This window comes from Brachionichthys hirsutus, chromosome 14, assembly GCF_040956055.1.
Source record: "Brachionichthys hirsutus isolate HB-005 chromosome 14, CSIRO-AGI_Bhir_v1, whole genome shotgun sequence".
Taxonomy (NCBI): Eukaryota; Metazoa; Chordata; class Actinopteri; order Lophiiformes; family Brachionichthyidae; genus Brachionichthys; species Brachionichthys hirsutus.
In genome coordinates, this window is record NC_090910.1 from 974541 (window position 1) to 989707 (window position 15167).

Genomic DNA, 15167 nt, shown 5'->3' on the forward strand with positions numbered 1-15167 from the left:
AAGTCAAACAATAATTTACTTTCTAAAGCTACTGTTTGTTATATATTAATCTTTTGATCTGCCACAATAATGTAATTAATTTAAATGAAAATACCTCAAGTTCAGGGATTTTCTCTGCTATTTTTTTGTGAGATTAAAAAATAGATTAATTAATTACAAATCATAATTAAATTGCTCAAAAGTTTTAATCACACGACAGCACTAATTGTCACCATGGAAATAATCCTGAAATCACCTTCTAAACTTTGACTATTTTATTTCTTTGACCATTTCAGTTCTACCTGGTTTAGATCCCCTCAGAACGTGGGAGCAGAATCAGAATCATCGTGAGGTGCAATTCCTTTCACAGCCAGCAGAGACACCGCAACTCGGTCATCACACGATCAAAACATAGAAAGCGGGTTTTCCCAGTCGTCCCGCGGCCGTTGTCCCAGTCGTCCCCCGGCCGTTGTCCCAGTCGTCCCGTCGTCCATCCCCATCCAGCCTGTTGATGCTTTGATTGGAGGCCTCTGTGCTCTGATTTGGGGGGGGGGGCTCATGGATCCTCGATGTGTTGCATAAAGCTCTTCATACTAAAGTGAGATTCACCTCAGCGGGGGGGGGGTTCACGGCCCCCCAGCAGAGCCTCAGCACTGAACCCACGACTTCACACAAAGAGGAAGGTCGTCACGGTGATAACTACCCAACGAGCGTGAGCAATCACAAAGACAACTGCTCAATCTGTGTACAAGCGGAGGAAACTAGCTGTGGTTAAACACTGCCCTCCGGTGTTCACTTCAAGAACAGCAACCAGAGAGGAGGAAGCGCTTCCTGCTGCTGAGCAAATCAGAACGGGCCTCAAGGGAACGGGCCTCAAGGGAACGGGCCTCAAGGGAACGGGCCTCAAAGGAACGGGCCTCAAAGGAACGGGCCTCAAAGGAACGGGCCTCAAAGGAACGGGCCTCAAAGGAACGGGCCTCAGCGGAACGGGCCTCAGCGGAACGGGCCTCAGCGGAACGGGCCTCAGCGGAACGGGCCTCAAAGGAACGGGCCTCAAAGGAACGGGCCTCAAAGGAACGGGCCTCAAAGGAACGGGCCTCAAAGGAACGGGCCTCAAAGAAACGGGCCTCAAAGAAACGGGCCTCAAAGAAACGGGCCTCAGCGGAACGGGCCTCAGCGGAACGGGCCTCAAAGGAACGGGCCTCAAAGGAACGGGCCTCAAAGGAACGGGCCTCAAAGGAACGGGCCTCAGCGGAACGGGCCTCAGCGGAACGGGCCTCAGCGGAACGGGCCTCAGCGGAACGGGCCTCAGCGGAACGGGCCTCAGCGGAACGGGCCTCAAAGGAACGGGCCTCAAAGGAACGGGCCTCAAAGGAACGGGCCTCAAAGGAACGGGCCTCAAAGGAACGGGCCTCAAAGGAACGGGCCTCAGCGGAACGGGCCTCAGCGGAACGGGCCTCAAAGGAACGGGCCTCAAAGGAACGGGCCTCAAAGGAACGGGCCTCAGCGGAACGGGCCTCAAAGGAACGGGCCTCAAAGGAACGGGCCTCAAAGGAACGGGCCTCAACGGAACGGGCCTTAAACCATCGTGGAAACTCCAGCTCACCCAACGAGTCCTAAAACGAGGTCCGGTTGTTTCCTGCTCGACGTCTGGTGGATCCGGACCAGTCCGGATCCACACACTCCTGAATGAGGCTCCCATCAGCTCCTAAACTCGCTCCAATCCCTCCGACGGGACGATCAGCGTTTCTGGGAAACATTCGGACCGGAAGCATCAGACTCTCTACGTCTACGCTCACCTAGCAACAACACCTCAGCCCGATCCCCACGCGGCGCGGGAAACCGACCTTTGACTTCACCCCGGACCAGCTGCATCGAGTCCAACTCGAACTCCTGACCCGGCTCTCGAGCAACCCGGGAGAAGAGGAGCCGGATCCCAACCATCGCAGCAGAAACGGTCGCTTCGGTCAGCAGCCCCCCCCCCCCCCCCACAGCAACAAAGCACGGCCGACACGTTGGGAGCGAGCGTTTTAATGAGCGCTGTACATCCTCAGACACGCAGCACGGCATTGTGGGAATTCTGTTTCACTCTCCATTTCAACAATAAAACGTCGACTGCTGCGTTCAAACTCCAACGAAAGTCGACACTGGTTGAGTCAAAGCGGCCGCCAGACACGCCTCCAGGAGCTCCGCGGCGCCTGTTGAGTCAGCACGCCGTGACTCCGGGCCGGGGGCGGGGCCGGGGCCGGGGGCGGGGCCGGGGGCGATCTGCCAGACGTGCATGCAGCAGCAGCGTTCCCTACGGACGGGACGCACCCAAATCACAACGAGAAGCAGCTGAAGCGCGGCGCGCCCGAGGGCCCCGCCCATTCCTTCTTCTTCAGTCTTTAGCAGCAGAGCGCCTTTAGGAGGTCCAGCGCCACCACGCCACCTTCATGCGGTCCCACACGGCGCCCAGCGAGTCGAAGGCGGGGCGTACGTCCAGGACGGAGAACTGGTAGGTCTCCTTGTCCACCTCGCCGTCGTAGTAGTCGATGACGTAGCGCACCTCCGTCCCGCAGCGGTCCACCACCCAGTCGTGGCGGTCGAAGGGCAGCTCGTAGCTGGAAGAGAAAGAGGAGGCGGGGGGGGGGGGGGGGGCGTGACATCACAGCTCGGACAGACAGCGGCGAGGTCGCTGAGGCGCCGCTCACCCCATCCAGTGGCGGAGGCGAGCCCTGGGGGAGAACTCTGTGGCCCTCCCACCGAACCTCTTCAGGGACGGCCCACACGGACACTCCCTGCAGGACACGAGACACAACCGCTGTCAGGCCGGGGGGGCTGAGGACGCCGAGGACAGCCTCGGGTCCCGATCGATACGTAAAGTAATCAATCAAACGCTTTCACTGTGGACGCCAGCTTTCTGCCGTCCACAGCGCTAACGTACTCGCGCAGCTAGCTTCAAGCAGCTAACGCGTTTAGCAGCATTCAGCCAAGTGTCACAGGAAGTGATGTCACGCTGTACGTGTAATAGAGAGGTCTCACTCTGTACCTGATCAAAGGTAACGACTAACGATCCGTACAGCGGGGTGATCGCTCCAAGACTGCAGAACGTGGTGGAGTGTGTACCGCTGTGTGTGTATATATATATATATATATATATGTACCGCTGCGTGTATATATGTACCACTGTGTAACGCTGTGTACCCGTGTGTATATATGCACCGCTGTGTACCGCTGTGTGTATATATGTACCGCTGTGTACCGCTGTGTGTATATATGTACCGCTGTGTGTATATATGTACCGCTGTGTGTATATATGCACCGCTGTGTACCGCTGTGTGTATATATGTACCGCTGTGTACCGCTGTGTGTATATATGTACCGCTGTGTACCGCTGTGTGTATATATGTACCGCTGTGTGTATATATGTACCGCTGTGTACCGCTGTGTGTATATATGTACCGCTGTGTACCGCTGTGTGTGTATATGCACCGCTGTGCGTATATATGTACCGCTGTGCATATATATGTACCGCTGTGTACATATATATGTACCGCTGCGCGTATACATGTACCTCTGTGTACCGCTGTGCGTATATATGTACCTCTGTGTACCGCTGTGCGTATACATGTAGCTGTGTGTATACATGTACCTCTGTGTACCGCTGTGCGTATATATGTACCTCTGTGTACCGCTGTGCGTATACATGTAGCTGTGTGTGCATTCCAGTGACTAAATACACGTTGTAATACTTCCATCTCTTGTTCTCTCGTGCTGGGCTTTGCCCCGCCCATCGGACGCTCGGCTGCTGCATGATGATTGGATGATCTGTCTGAGGCGGAATCCCTTTTGATCGACAGTGAAATGAACGAATCAGCGAGCCTGAAGTATAAAATCCACCGGACGGGTTTCCACTCCGTTGTTCTGAACCGATCCGGAGATTCTGAGCGACTCTGTCGGTCTGCAGCTTCTCCCCCGGTCGCTCTCGCTGCGTAATTAATAAAATACTAACCACGAATACATCAACATCATTTCAAATACTAACCACGAATAGATCAACATCATTTCAAATACTAACCACGAATACATCAACATCATTTCAAATACTAACCACGAATACATCAACATCATTTCAAATACTAACCACGAATACATCAACATCATTTCAAATACTAACCACGAATACATCAACATCATTTCAAATACTAACCACGAATACATCAACATCATCGCCGGCGTTCTCCACTCATAGGAAAACGCCACTAGATTTCAAATCAAATGCTTCCTGAGCTAGACTAACCGCCACCACCAGGGGGCAGTCCAGATGTTTTGGTGTCTTCCACCCGACAGACAGCGTGTGTGAAACACTGAAACTTTGATTGAAGCAGTTCTTAAGGCTGCATTGACTCGTTTTCTAGCTCGTCTCCACATATGATGCAGAGCGGACTGGGTGCACGAGTCACCTGTTGATGAACCGACTCCTGGTTTTGTCTCTTTTCTTGGAGAAGAAGAAGAAGAAGAAGAACTCCTCCTCCTCCTCAGTAGTTTTTTTTTACACATCTCTAGTTTACAGGTTCATATTTCAGTAACATGTGACGAAGACGAGCGTCTCGACGTGTGAAGACTCACAGGTGATCGTTACGCCGGAGACAATCCGGTGGTTTTTCAAAATAAAACACCCGTCAGATTCTAACAAACAGAAATGATATACCGGTAAATTCATTTTTCTTTCTGTGCGGCCCGGTAGCAAAGCCTCACGGACCGGTCCTGGTGCCGGTCCCGGTGGCCGGGTGTCCCAGGCGTCCCCTCATCTCCGCTACCTCTGCGCCAGGTTTAAACTCACCTTGCATGCAGCGCCTCCCATTTCAGGATCTCCTGCCAGGCCTGCTCGTTGTTCTTGTTGTGGATCTTAATAATGTTGGTCATGTCTGCAGCTTCGAGGTCGTCGTCGCGCCAGCGCCACCTGCAGCCCAAACAGGATCGACCGTTACGACGTGAACGGCCACCGAAGCGAGGAAACATCTGGCGTAGAGGGACCTGGACCAACCCTTTCCGCAGCATGGCGTTCCAGAACATCTGCTCAGACGGATAAACCCATTTCTTCTCGGTGCTGTGACGAGGAATGTGCGACTCCTCTCTGACGGTGGACAGGTGGAAGGGCTGGTCGGGGGCCGGCACCTGGTTGGGAGGCGGCATCTGCACACGGACGAGGCGAGACGCTTTATACGCGTTCCATACGAAGGGTTAATCTTCAGTCGGGCTGAAGGACACAGGAATAAAGGACGAATCCGTCCTCCGCTGAGGTTACCATGTTTGCTGGGTCGACATCGCTCATCGCGGCTCCAGCAGCTTTCATGGGACACTGGACGTAGGCCCCGCCCTGCTGAGCTGGACCGGCCGCCGTCTCACGCGTGGGACACTGGACGTAAGCGTAGGCCCCGCCCTGCTGAGCTGGACCGGCCGCCGTCTCACGCGGGGGACACTGGACGTAGGCCCCGCCCTGCTGAGCTGGACCGGCCGCCGTCTCACGCGGGGGACACTGGACGTAGGCCCCGCCCTGGTGAGCTGGACCGGCCGCCGTCTCACACGGGGGACACTGGACGTAGGCGTAGGCCCCGTCCTGGTGAGCCGGACCGGCCGCCGTCTCACGCGGGGGACACTGGACGTAGGTGTAGGCCCCGCCCTGGTGAGCTGGACCGGCCGCCGTCTCACGCGGGGGACACCCTGAAGGCGGAGACGCTGAACAATGACTCGGCGTATTCTCAGAGTAATTCACGTTGGTATTGGCGGCGCTACCTTCGACAGGCCGTCCCGCTTGGTGCGTGGGGCAGCCCTGGGGGGGGGCAGCCACCGTGGCTTCTGCCCTGACCGTGGGGGGGACAGGCGTAGAAACAGAAGCCCCCATCGCAGCCTGCCGACCGGAGAACAGGTACGACAGTGAGCCAGTCGTTTTTCATCTAGATAGTTCATCACCATGGCAACAGCACCCCGCAGGTCGCCTCCGCAGTACGTGAACGCTGGCTTGGGTGATAACGCGTCTCGATTAGGAGCTAAAAGTTCGGCTCCAGCCATCAAGTCATCAATAATGATTTAGTAATCAATGACACATGACAATAAATGAAGTAATACCAAATGAATATTACTTTACTTTACATGTGAGGAACGAGCCGGCCTGAAGAACACGACCAATAATCAGAGTCATCTGAAGGTCGAGGCCCTTCAACACCCAGAAGAACCGAACCAGGGGAAGGCTTTACTGTTCTCACAGCTAATGCTAACACCCAGCCACCAAGCTAACTGCGATACAGAGTTATTTCATGTCCCGACATTCAAGCATTATTCTGTGACGCAAACATCAAGAGAATAGATAAGAGATCATTTAACGTAATTATGTAGACAACGAGTAGCTGCGCGCATTAGCTATTGTCATTTCTAACTAGCCTACCGAGTGGCTATGCTAATGCAGCCTCGGGTAGCACGGCAGCAGGAGCTAGCGCAGCAGGAGCTAGAGCAGGGGGAGCTAGGGCAGCAGCAGGAGCTAGAGCAGCAGGAGCTAGCGCAGCACAGCCGGTGTCCTTGAGCCGGTTCCGAGCCGGTTCCGAGCCGGTTCCGAGCCGGGAAACACGCAGCGCGTCGCGGCAGGCAAAACTTCGCCAGAATTAAGCATTAAAATAACCTTGAATTCTAAAGCCCACCGAGCGGCTATGCTAACCTTGTTCTGTCTACTTTACCTTTAGCAGTAACGTCCTTCACAGTCGCCGCTTAATAAATGCAGACAAATACTTCGGTTCAATAAAGTTACATTACCTGGAGTAACGCGTACAAATATTGGTGCAAAAACTCCGATTACCTGAAAAAGAACTGTTTCAAAGTCCGTCTATGCAAAGTTCTTCAGCCAATGTCAACGTGCGCGAGAGACCAAATACTACCCAGAAGCACTTGCGCAACTACAGTTCACGTATCCTCAACGTAACTACGTCATCACGCTGTAAAGGAACGAGTCATATTCGCGGGCAGAGTCCGATTTCTCCGCATCCTTTCTTCCTTCCAATGCACATTTCGGCTAATTCCATGAATGCCGTTCAGACCCTGCACTCCACCTTTACAATAAAACGGATCGATAGATCGATAGGTATTTATCAAATCCCCTAATAAAGGACTAATAAAGGAACTTTCTCCTTTTCTTCTTCATACAACATCAATTAAATCGCGTTAGAAACTGAAACAAATACTGAATGTATACTTTTGTCGTGCAGGTGTGATACCTGACCACAGGATGGCGCCATAACATCAGTATTTTGTCAGAAGATGAAGAACAAAGCTCAAGAGAACCGGAGCGTCCTTAGAACCTCTCTTTGTTCTCCAGGCTTACATTCCAGGAGTCGGATTTGATCCTCCTCGTGTTATTCTGGATCAGGAAAGGCTTTGTTGTCTCATCAACACGGAACGCAGGAACGATGCTGATTGATGTTTGTGAGATCAGACGTTTGTTCGTCTCACGCTGGAGACATTCAGCGGCTCCAGCAGCGCCACCAGTGATAGACCGAACCGGAGGAGCTCGTTTATGAAGCACCCCCACCCTCTCTCTGCCTCCTGTTCCGGACCAGAACCACCACCGGGCCCTAAAGATTCAGTTCCAGGTGGGCTTCGAGCGACGCCTGCTCCGATCCAGAAGACCAGGAGGTCCTCATCCAGTTCATTCCAGTACCTCCAGCAGGATCAGCGCCATCGGGATCCAGTTCATTCCAGTACCTCCAGCAGGATCAGCGCCATCGGGATCCAGTTCATTCCAGTACCTCCAGCAGAATCAGCGCCATCGGGATCCAGTTCATTCCAGTACCTCCAGCAGAATCAGCGCCATCGGGATCCAGTTTATTCCAGTACCTCCAGCAGGATCAGCGCCATCGGGATCCAGTTTATTCCAGTACCTCCAGCAGGATCAGCGCCATCGGGATCCAGTTCATTCCAGTACCTCCAGCAGGATCAGCGCCATCGGGATCCAGTTCATTCCAGTACCTCCAGCAGGATCAGCGCCATCGGGATCCAGTTCATTCCAGTACCTCCAGCAGAATCAGCGCCATCGGGATCCAGTTCATTCCAGTACCTCCAGCAGGATCAGCGCCATCGGGATCCAGTTCATTCCAGTACCTCCAGCAGAATCAGCGCCATCGGGATCCAGTTCATTCCAGTACCTCCAGCAGGATCAGCGCCATCAGAAGCCTCGTCTGGCCTCGTCTCGGGAACAGCATCTTCCTGCATCTCATAGAGCGGATTGAAAGCTCGTCCTCAAACACGTGCACGTCTCCGGGGCCTGAACGCTGAGGCATCCACGTGCACGTCGCCGGGGCCCCAACGCTGAGGCATCCACGTGCACGTCGCCGTGCACGTCTCCGATGAAAGCGTGTCCTGTTGGCGCTGGGTGTGGCTCCGTGCACTGCTTAGCGCTGGAACCTGCGATATATTCTGCGTGTTGTTCCGTCTGTCTGGAATGAGAACACGCTCAACCAACAAAAGAACATTTTAAATCACCGTTACCCCCCCAGAAGAACATTTTAAATCACCGTTACCCCCCCCAGAAGAACATTTTAAATCACCGTTACCCCCCCAGAAGAACATTTTAAATCACCGTTACCCCCCCAGAAGAACATTTTAAATCACCGTTACCCCCCCAGAAGAACATTTTAAATCACCGTTACCCCCCCCAGAAGAACATTTTAAATCACCGTTACCCCCCCAGAAGAACATTTTAAATCACCGTTACCCCCCCAGAAGAACATTTTAAATCACCGTTACCCCCCCAGAAGAACATTTTAAATCACCGTTACCCCCCCAGAAGAACATTTTAAATCACCGTTACCCCCCCCAGAAGAACATTTTAAATCACCGTTACCCCCCCAGAAGAACATTTTAAATCACCGTTACCCCCCCAGAAGAACATTTTAAATCACCGTTACCCCCCCCAGAAGAACATTTTAAATCACCGTTACCCCCCCCCAGAAGAACATTTTAAATCACCGTTACCCCCCCCAGAAGAACATTTTAAATCACCGTTACCCCCCCCAGAAGAACATTTTAAATCACCGTTACCCCCCCCAGAAGAACATTTTAAATCACCGTTACCCCCCCAGAAGAACATTTTAAATCACCGTTACCCCCCCAGAAGAACATTTTAAATCACCGTTACCCCCCCCAGAAGAACATTTTAAATCACCGTTACCCCCCCAGAAGAACATTTTAAATCACCGTTACCCCCCCCAGAAGAACATTTTAAATCACCGTTACCCCCCCAGAAGAACATTTTAAATCACCGTTACCCCCCCAGAAGAACATTTTAAATCACCGTTACCCCCCCCAGAAGAACATTTTAAATCACCGTTACCCCCCCCCCCAGACGCTCATTGTTCAAAGCTATGTGAGGGCGAACGCCACTTTCACAAAGGTCACAAAGGTCAGCCACGCTCGACAAAACGACGTGGACGTTTTCTGATGATACTCGAGACGCACGAAGCGCCGATGCCAGAGGCTGTCGAGGTGCAGCCCAATAGAAGTATTTGAGCGTGTACTCTCCGAGTTGCGTGTACTGTGGTGATTCCCCCACAGCTGCAGAACGTATCAATGATGTTTTATAAATACTCCCAACCCACACAGACGCCCTCTAATTACGTCTTGCTTTCATTCTGTATTTTTGAAGTATCCTCCGATTCAAAAACTGTGAGTTCTCCACACAGACGTGAGGAGAACTCGGAGAGAACCCAGATAGATGTAAGAAGAACCCGGAGAGAACCCAGACAGACATGAGGAGAACCCGAGAGAACCCAGACAGATGTGAGGAGAACCCGGAGAGAACCCAGATAGATGTGAGGAGAACCTGGAGAGAACCCAGACAGATGTGAGGAGAACCCGAGAGAACCCAGACAGATGTGAGGAGAACCCGGAGAGAACCCAGATAGATGTGAGGAGAACCTGGAGAGAACCCAGACAGATGTGAGGAGAACCCGGAGAGAACCCAGACAGATGTGAGGAGAACCCGGAGAGAACCCAGACAGATGTGAGGAGAACTCGGAGAGAACCCAGACAGATGTGAGGAGAACCCGGAGAGAACCCAGACAGATGTGAGGAGAACTCGGAGAGAACCCAGACAGATGTGAGGAGAACCCGGAGAGAACCCAGACAGATGTGAGGAGAACCCGGAGAGAACCCAGACAGACGTGAGGAGAACCCGGAGAGAACCCAGACAGATGTGAGGGGAACTCGGAGAGAACCCAGACAGATGTGAGGAGAACTCGGAGAGAACCCAGACAGATGTGAGGAGAACCCGGAGAGAACCCAGACAGATGTGAGGAGAACCCAGACAGCTCAACTCTCCGTGCAGCTCAACAACTGTAATACTGTGTGTATTCTTGGCTATCGTCCCTGAGCAGTGCAGGACCAGAGAGGATAAGGGTTTGGACTTCCAGCAGGACTAAATATCTGGGCCACATTATCAATGACCAGGTGAGGATGAGGATGAGGATGAGGATGAGGATGAGGATGATGACATGTGCAGACAGCGGCGCGTGCTGCATGCACAGGCCAACATGCTGAGGAGGAAATGTAGTTTCTGCTCTGAAGAGGTTAAGGTCACGCTCTTCAGGACTGATTGTACTCCGCTCTATACTGCCCCCTTGTGGGTCAGGTACTGCATCCGGATACTTCTCAGGAAGCCCAGACGGTCCAGAGCCAGTGAGATGTTCTGTGGTGTCGGGGTTAACGTCTGAATGACATCATCAGGCTGCTGACTCCGCCCAGCCACGTGGTACATGATCTTATTATAGTACTACTGTGTTGATTTGTCTAAAATAAATGTTGTGTGTTGCTTTTCCTTGGACCATTGTGTCTGGAATAAGGATTTCATTGGTTGATTGATTGGAACAATTTTAGGTTGTCTGAATGAATGCAGCCAATAAAATAAATAAATAAAGGTTTACTTTACACTCGCAGCGGCGAGCCACAAGGCACGGTTCACGGTCCTCCTATGTTGTGTTAGGGTCCATCAGCAAAGCAAAGTCTTGCTTCACAATCTGGAAGAAGACTTTTTACTTCTGGCTTGGTCTTTGCTGGACGACTGTGGTCTGGCTGCAGTTTCACACCAACAACTGTGTGTTCATGCTCAACGGGATTCTTCTGCTGTGGTTTCAATCGTCCTGGTTTTAGTTCCTGTACTGTCAAAGGCCTGAGGACCATGGTTTAGCCCGGAGGGAACACCCCAGCATAGACGCAACTCTAGAACTCATTTCTAGATAGTAGATCATATTGGCACAAGTATTGCTTCTATTGCAGTACTATTTACAGGAACTCCAGGAAAACAAAATGAAGATCTTATATTAATTTCTAGAGTGATTATCAGAAGGAAGCATACCTAAATGCATCTAGAAGACAAATGTCCCTCTGGCAGTGGAGACGGGCAGGTTCAAAGGTCTCGCTAAGGTCAGGCAACTTTGCTCTCCGGCACATGAAGCCTCCAGTCCGGAGGCAGCATGTGGGGCTGGGGTCTACGGTCTCGGACACCCTGACTATCAGCACCGGATCCCCCCAGGGCTGTGTACTTTCCCCCTGGCTCTTCTCCCTGTACACCAACTGCTGCACCTCCAGCCATCAGTCCGTCAAACTGATTAAGTTTGCGGATGACACCACCCTCATCGGGCTCATCTCTGACGGTGATGAGTCGGCCTACAGGAGGGAGGTGGACCGGCTGGTGTCCTGGTGTAGCAGCAACAACCTGGAGCTGAACAGCCAGAAAACAGTGGAGATGATCGTGGACTTCAGGAAAGTCACAGCCCCACCGCCCCCCCTCGCCCTCACAGACTCCCCTACCCCCATCTCCATCGTGGACTCTTTCCGCTTCCTGGGCACCACCATCACCAGGACCTCAAGGGGGAGCCGACCATCAACTCCCTCATCAAGAAGGCTCAGCAGAGGATGTACTTCCTGCGGCAGCTGAGGAAACTCAAGCTGCCGACCCAGATGTTGGTGCAGTTCTACACCTCCATCGTGGAGTCCGTCCTCTCCTCCTCCATCACCGTGTGGTACGCTGGCGCCACCACCAGGGACAGACACAGACTGCAGCGCATTGTACGTGCTGCGGAGAAGGTGATCGGCTGCAAGCTGCCGTCGCTCCAGGACCTGCATGTGTTGCCCTCTTGAAACAAACGCGGGAACGAACGCCGTCTTTTCCACACGTTTATTCAGTCACAAAGGTTCCAGATAAAAATACATTAAGATACCCAGTCGTCTGGAAAAAGGGTGGGACCAAACATTCCTAATTACCGGATGACGTCCTACTTTTAAGGTCGCCGCCCAGGCTCAGGGTGGAACCCTCGCAGTGTGCTTCCGCTCTGACTTTTCAGAATAAAAGGCCAGGCGTGCAAAATGCCCCTGCAACATATGTCTCCAGGACTCGGAGGCGGCACAGACACATTGGGCGACGGAGGCGCAGGTGGTTGAGCGGGTCGTCTTATGATCGAGAAGTTGGCGATACGTGTACATTGTCGTTGTGTCCTTGGGCAAGACACTTCACCCACATTGCCTGTGTGAATGTAGTGAGCGAGTGAATGTCGTGGTGGTCAGGAGGGCCAATGGCGCAAATTGGCAGTCTGCCCCAGGGCAGCTGTATCTGCCCCATGCAGAGCAGCTGTATCTGCCCCATGCAGAGCAGCTGTATCTACCCCATGCAGAGCAGCTGTATCTACCCCATGCAGAGCAGCTGTATCTACCCCATGCAGAGCAGCTGTATCTGCCCCATGCAGAGAAGCTGTATCTACCCCAGGGCAGCTGTTTCTGCCCCATGCAGAGCAGCTGTATCTGCCCCATGCAGAGCAGCTGTATCTGCCCCATGCAGAGCAGCTGTATCTACCCCATGCAGAGCAGCTGTATCTGCCCCAGGGCAGCTGTATCTACCCCATGCAGAGCAGCTGTATCTGCCCCAGGGCAGCTGTATCTACCCCATGCAGAGCAGCTGTATCTGCCCCAGGGCAGCTGTATCTACCCCATGCAGAGCAGCTGTATCTACCCCAGGGCAGCTGTTTCTGCCCCAGGGCAGCTGTATCTACCCCATGCAGAGCAGCTGTATCTGCCCCATGCAGAGCAGCTGTATCTGCCCCATGCAGAGCAGCTGTATCTGCCCCGGGGCAGCTTCACCACCAAGTATGGAGTGAATGAATAATGCTCAATGTAAAGCGCCTTTGGGTGCCCAGAAAAGCGATATATAAAACCAACGCATTATTATACATGCACGTTACACGCACGTACACGCACACACACAACAGATGGGTCCTCAGGATATCCAGTCTGGAAACACGTTGTGCCTCCGTGGAAGCACAGAGTATGATGGAATATCTAGACTGTATTTGTTTGTGTCTTTAGTGATATTGTGAAATATAAAACTGTATTCTAAGCCAGTACAACACAACAGGCAGGTCAGCGTCTCCTGCTGAGCGTTCTGTCCAGCTCCTGTGTGAGTTTCCTGAAGCTCAGTTCAGAGACGATGCTGATTTCATGAATGGGAAGGGTAATGTAGTCCGAACGCCGAGTCCACCTGAGCTCCGGGCTGGGACTGGGCCTCTGACCGGACCCCTGCTGGGGGCGGACCCCTGCTGGGGGCGGACCCCTGCTGGGAGCGGACCCCTGCTGGGGGCGGACCGGCGTCCGGAGGTGAGGCGCTGACTTCATCACAACCAGATTTACAAACTCATGAACCCGACAGAGGAGAAGCCATTTGATTGGCCGCAGTTATCAGGTTATGTTAAAATTCTCATTTCAAAAATGATGATCTTATTTTTATTTTATTTACATCCTTACATTCAAAACAGCAATTGAATTCGCATTGATATCATTACGTCAGTCGTTATCGTGCATTTAAGGATTCCAGGATCCACACGGTGATCTGGATCAGCACCAGAAGGTTCTAGATTGTTCTTCTTGTCTTTATACACCAACATGAAAAGTAAACGTGGATCAGAGTTGATGTTTATTTTTAACTGATTTTTGACTCCATAAATGGGTTTTAGAATCAGAATCAGAATACTTTAATAATCCCATAGGGAAATTAAATCAGCAACATTGCTCCACTCATCAAAGAAACAGAATAATTAACAGGATGTACTGAGAAGAAAACAAAGTAATATATACAAATACTTAACAGACTAAGAAGAAGTTTACAGGGATGCATTGAATAAATGAAATGACATCGTTGTGGTCTCACTCTAAATGTTTACTTTTGTAATGTTAAATGTAATATTTGTTCCTGACCTCATTCTGGATCAGAACCAGAAGACGTTCCATGATGGTTCATACCGGACCCCGATCTGATTTTAGAGAAAGCCTCCATTAGAAGTAAATGGGAAAATCCAGATTCTTGTTATTTGTTTGTATCTAGATGGGTTTTTGGATCGCTAACAAACATGGAAGTGCGTTTAAACCACGGACAAGTGTACAAATACACGAATATGACTACGAAGGAACAAGTCCGGTAACCCACATCAGGCATAATATTTAAGGGGGCCGGTTTTGGTGGCTTTGTGAGCATTCCTCACCTCTTAGCATCAACTTCCTGTTTTATTGTGCAATGATGTTAGGTCATATGTTGCAGTGTATTTATATGTATTTATTTATGTGTGCTTATACAAGATTGTATACAAAAGTATTTATCTATCTATCTATCTAGCTATCATCTATCTATCTATCATCTATCTATCATCTATCTGTCTGTCTATCTGTCTGTCTGTCTCGACCTGAGCTCCCCTCCAGTGAGGTCAGAGGACGACATCAGAACAGATTCATTATCAGTGACAGGGGGGACACCCCCCCCCCCACACACACACACATCAGTGTAAACCCAGAGTCCCACATCCAGTCACCGAGCAGAACCGGAGCTGAAGGTTCTTCTACCTTCATCAGTGTCTTCTGCGCATGCCCCGTGCGGTCCGCAGAGACCGGGGGCTGAGGACGGAGAGACGGAGTGAACGGGATCCACGGAGCGTGTCCCCCCACAGGACGGAGAGACGGAGTGAACGGGATCCACGGAGCGTGTCCCCCCACAGGACGGAGTGAACGGGATCCACGGAGCGTGTCCCCCCACAGGACGGAGTGAACGGGATCCACGGAGCGTGTCCCCCCACCACTGCTCTCCATGTCTTCTTGTCCACGATGCTCTTTAGGATTCCACTAAG

At 52.0% G+C, this 15167-nt stretch overlaps 1 protein-coding gene across 1 annotated transcript; it reads right to left on the reverse strand.

The window, feature by feature from the left end:
* Positions 1-2002: 2002 nt before the first annotated feature.
* LOC137903878 (holocytochrome c-type synthase-like) lies at positions 2003-6848 on the reverse strand. Its single transcript, XM_068748043.1, has 8 exons — positions 6812-6848; positions 5758-5872; positions 5533-5685; positions 5270-5310; positions 5009-5157; positions 4805-4924; positions 2673-2759; positions 2003-2582 (listed from the first exon to the last, which is right to left on the reverse strand). The coding sequence occupies exons 2-8, from the start codon at positions 5864-5866 to the stop codon at positions 2384-2386; spliced, it is 858 nt and encodes a 285-aa protein (XP_068604144.1). The 5' UTR covers positions 5867-5872; positions 6812-6848; the 3' UTR covers positions 2003-2383.
* Positions 6849-15167: the final 8319 nt, after the last annotated feature.

What these genes read in the sequence shown, in the direction of transcription:
- LOC137903878 (XM_068748043.1), bottom strand. Translation starts at nt 5,866, where the DNA reads ATGGGGGCTTCTGTTTCTACGCCTGTCCCCCCCACGGTCAGGGCAGAA. An exon ending in CCCGTGTGAGACGGCGGCCG is followed by an intron (nt 5,311 to 5,532) that starts GTCCAGCTCACC and finishes GTCCCATGAAAG; the next exon opens with CTGCTGGAGCCGCGATGAGC. An exon ending in ATGTCGACCCAGCAAACATG is followed by an intron (nt 5,158 to 5,269) that starts GTAACCTCAGCG and finishes GTCCGTGTGCAG; the next exon opens with ATGCCGCCTCCCAACCAGGT.